Source organism: Cyprinodon variegatus, unplaced genomic scaffold, assembly GCF_000732505.1.
Source record: "Cyprinodon variegatus isolate N-32 unplaced genomic scaffold, C_variegatus-1.0 Scaffold907, whole genome shotgun sequence".
In the NCBI taxonomy this organism is placed as follows: domain Eukaryota; kingdom Metazoa; phylum Chordata; class Actinopteri; order Cyprinodontiformes; family Cyprinodontidae; genus Cyprinodon; species Cyprinodon variegatus.
Window position 1 is genome coordinate 283,060 of NW_015151360.1, and position 3,550 is coordinate 286,609.

Sequence of the window (3,550 nt, forward strand, 5' to 3'; positions counted from 1 at the left end):
CAAAAATCTGATTCCTTTATTGAATTTCTATATTTCCACTTATGCAAGAAAAGTCATATATGGGACAATGGGAAGATTCAAAACGTTTAATGACAAAGAAATAATAAGACAGAATAGAAACATGGGAGGCCGGGCACCGCCTGATCGCTGACACTCTGGAGTGATCACGGTCATCTGACAGAAGATAATTATCCGAGTGAGTTACTTACCTGGTTTAACAGTTCAGTCCATCCTCTCCGAAGAAGGAAAGATCCAGACCATCGACTGCAAAAAGAGATGTGGCTCAGAGAGTCCAAAGTGTCCCAAATGCAGCAACCCCAGTGAGCAGGCAGGAGACCAATTCAGGTCAGAGAAACAGTTCAGAACCGGGGAGTTCTGAGTTCGAGGAGTCTGTAGCCCGACCAGGGGTTCCGATCCAAACAGGAACAGACAGATCCAGGGTTCCAGGAATCCTCAGAGCATGAAGGCAGGTTCAGTGTGCTATGAGTCCAGCAGTGAGCTCAGACAGATACGCTCAGATGGAGACAGGCAGGCTTAGTCGTAGAGAGGAACATAGACAAGGCACGGTTCCAGGATAAATGCTGAACTTTAAACTGGTCTCCTTGGAGCCAGGCTTACAGGAAGTAAAACTCACCTTCCCCGCATTCTGAGCCAAAACCCTGACCTCTCCGCGGAGAAGTACCAGAACCCGGGCTTCCCCGGCATGCCGAGTGAAAACCCTGAAGGCTCAGCGGATAAGAGCTGGGACACGCTAAAGACAGAGAGACAAACACCAAACCCTGTCAATCCACAGGCCTCCAAGAGGCAAGAGATGAACTAGGAACTTAACTCTGATGAAACAAAGAGGAATAACTGACAAAACATGACATGAACAAACTAAGAATACCCGAATAAAGTAAAAAATAGACAAATAATGATCTGGCCCCAATAGCTTGACTGAACCCGTATATATAGCAGAGGGAGCAGGTGAATAAGTTTAATGGTAAATAGAGAACAGAGAGGGAACGGCGGGTGAATCAAGTGAGTAATTAGATCAGCTACGGGGCTACGATCATGTCAAGAAAACATAATAAATTAATTCTGTGTTATCCTGACTGCAGTGTAGCAACTGCCGCTATAAAACTAGCTAAATTCTTCCTTGATAAACGAAAACGGGAGTTGTAGTTGCTCTTTACTGTGGCTCTTTTCTTGGAAGTACAAGGTAAGAGTGAAAACTGTAACGAGAAAAATACAAAAATGACCGTTAAATGTAAATTTAGCCACAAATAAATCAAACGCATTTCCATGTAAATACTACTTTTTAACATCAACTTATAAATGTAATCATGAAATGATCAACTTACAATGTTGCCTCTGTGACATCAACAGTGATAAATTCAGGTAGTTGAACACAGAAATGTGGCAAAATGTGAATTCCGCTAACCTCCAACTGCCGTATTAACTGAAAATAAACCTGAGATGTGGAATGTTAGAGTTAAAATGGCCCTTCAAAATAAGAGCTCCTTCAAAACAAAAGTCTATTCAGATTCATTCTTGAAAGGCAACACAAATACTGTAATGGGAAATATCAAATATTGCACAGCAGATTAGTCACATGGTGTCATTTTTCTCCAAGATGAGCTGCAGGAAAAATGTGCATTTATCTATAAGTGCTTATTATGGATATAAGCCTACTTAGTCATTTTGATAGTGGGCTAATATACATTTAGTGCCCTTAGGAGGCTTATATAAGACCTTAACATTTTTGCAGCTCCAGACAGATCTATTTTTGGGTTCAATGTGGCTCTTTGAACAGTTTGGGTTGCCCACCCCTGGTCCATAGGATCACATCCCAATAAAATACAATTAAGAATTTAACTACAAATGTGAAAACTGAAAAAGTTATAATAACCTGTTCAAGGCACTGCACATTTCATTAGAATAAAAATCTTTGTATTTCAAAGAAACATTTTTTCTAATGGCTTCTGTTCTGTGTGTGTTCCCCAGCTCCAAGACAGACTACAGGACAGTGGAATGGGTGGGGCGACCCTGAAGTGGAACGAGCAACCTGATGGAGGAGTTTTCCAGAAAGAGATAGACACTGAGATCTGATTTATGATCGCAGATTCATTTATGATAGCTTGTTTTTAATATATGTTTAAATATACTAACTAATATGAGTAACTTTTTCATTTCAACTCCCAGAAAACTGCAAACGTACTGACACACTGTTTACCCTCAACTGAAATATAAAATCATAAATCATTTAGATTTGCATTTAAACTTTCTTTTCACTTCTTCTAAGTTTTGTGATTGATTTTATGCTCATAAATAGTAGAGTTATTTTCTTAATCCAGCTTATGAGTAGATAGATAGTGGTAGTAAAAAACTTTAAACAAATCTGACAAAATGGTCTGTTTGAATTGTTTCTGTAAAGTGCCTTGAGTTTTGAATTGGTGCTATAATAATCAATAAATTGAGTAATTAAAGATATATAAACTGAAAATTTGCTTTGCATGGCTGGAGTTTATATACTTTAATCAGGCATACTGTTAGGGTTAATGATATTAACCCCTTATTGTCCTAGAAATAAACCAACAAAAGACATAACGTAATTGACTTTTCTGCAGAAGAGGAGAGTGGATCCCGGAGGAGAATAAGACTCCCTGAATGTCTTTGGTCAACTGTCTCTGTCCCTTGCCTTTATTATCGGACTTAATACAAATAAAATGATAACGTTTACATTTTTCAAACACATACCATTATAGCCCCATACCAAAAGGTATATTTTTCCCCTATTGTAATCCCCATGTCAGCTCTTTGCTTTGGGGCAGCAGGTTGTTCTCTGAGATGTGGTCGATGCAGATTTAATAGTTATTCAAGAAAATTCAACAGATGCTTGATGGGATTGTGATCTGTGGATTTTGGAGGCAAAAATGATTGATTCTGAACAGTCCAGGTTTTTTTTTTTACCCCTTCTACTCTCTGTAAGCTAGCTAGTTAATAATCCACTACCTTTGGCACATCCATCAACTTTGAAGCAGACAAAGGTAGTGGATTATTAACTCGTGGAATCAGACATTATACTTTATGAGGGGCTGTTGAGCTGGAAAAAAAGGACGTTAATGACAATCTGAAAAGAAAGGTGAAAAGAAAGAAAATATCACGAAAACACTTGGCATATTATTCAAAACTAAATCAATAAACATTTCAAATATGCAGCCATATCGGCATATTATTGTTATGGATGTAACTTTTGATTTATTGAGAAATTTCCTCTGAATTCGTTTTTTCCCATTGATTTACCATTTCACACCATAAATGATTAAGAACTTTGTAAACACGTCTTTTAGAATGGCTTAATTTGTACATTAAAACATATCTGACTGTGAATAGTTTTCACATAGGAACAGAGATGGGAAGTAACGAAGTACAAATACTTTGTTACTGTACTCAAGTAGATTTTTCTGATATTTTTACTTTACTTTACTACTTATTTTTATGGCGACTTTTTACTTCTACTCCTTACATTTTTACACAAATATCTGTCCTTTCTACTCCTTACATTTTT

At 37.5% G+C, this 3,550-nt stretch overlaps 1 protein-coding gene across 1 annotated transcript in view; it reads left to right on the forward strand.

The window, feature by feature from the left end:
* The window catches only part of LOC107099779 (secretory phospholipase A2 receptor-like), a 9,049-nt gene extending 6,932 nt beyond the window's left edge, over nucleotides 1–2,117 (forward strand). Inside the window, exon 5 of the mRNA XM_015398040.1 lies at nucleotides 1,987–2,117. Coding sequence (XP_015253526.1) covers nucleotides 1,987–2,091 — 105 coding nt within the window. The 3' untranslated portion in view covers nucleotides 2,092–2,117. The remainder of the gene's footprint in view (nucleotides 1–1,986) is intronic.
* The last annotated feature ends 1,433 nt before the right edge of the window (nucleotides 2,118–3,550 follow it).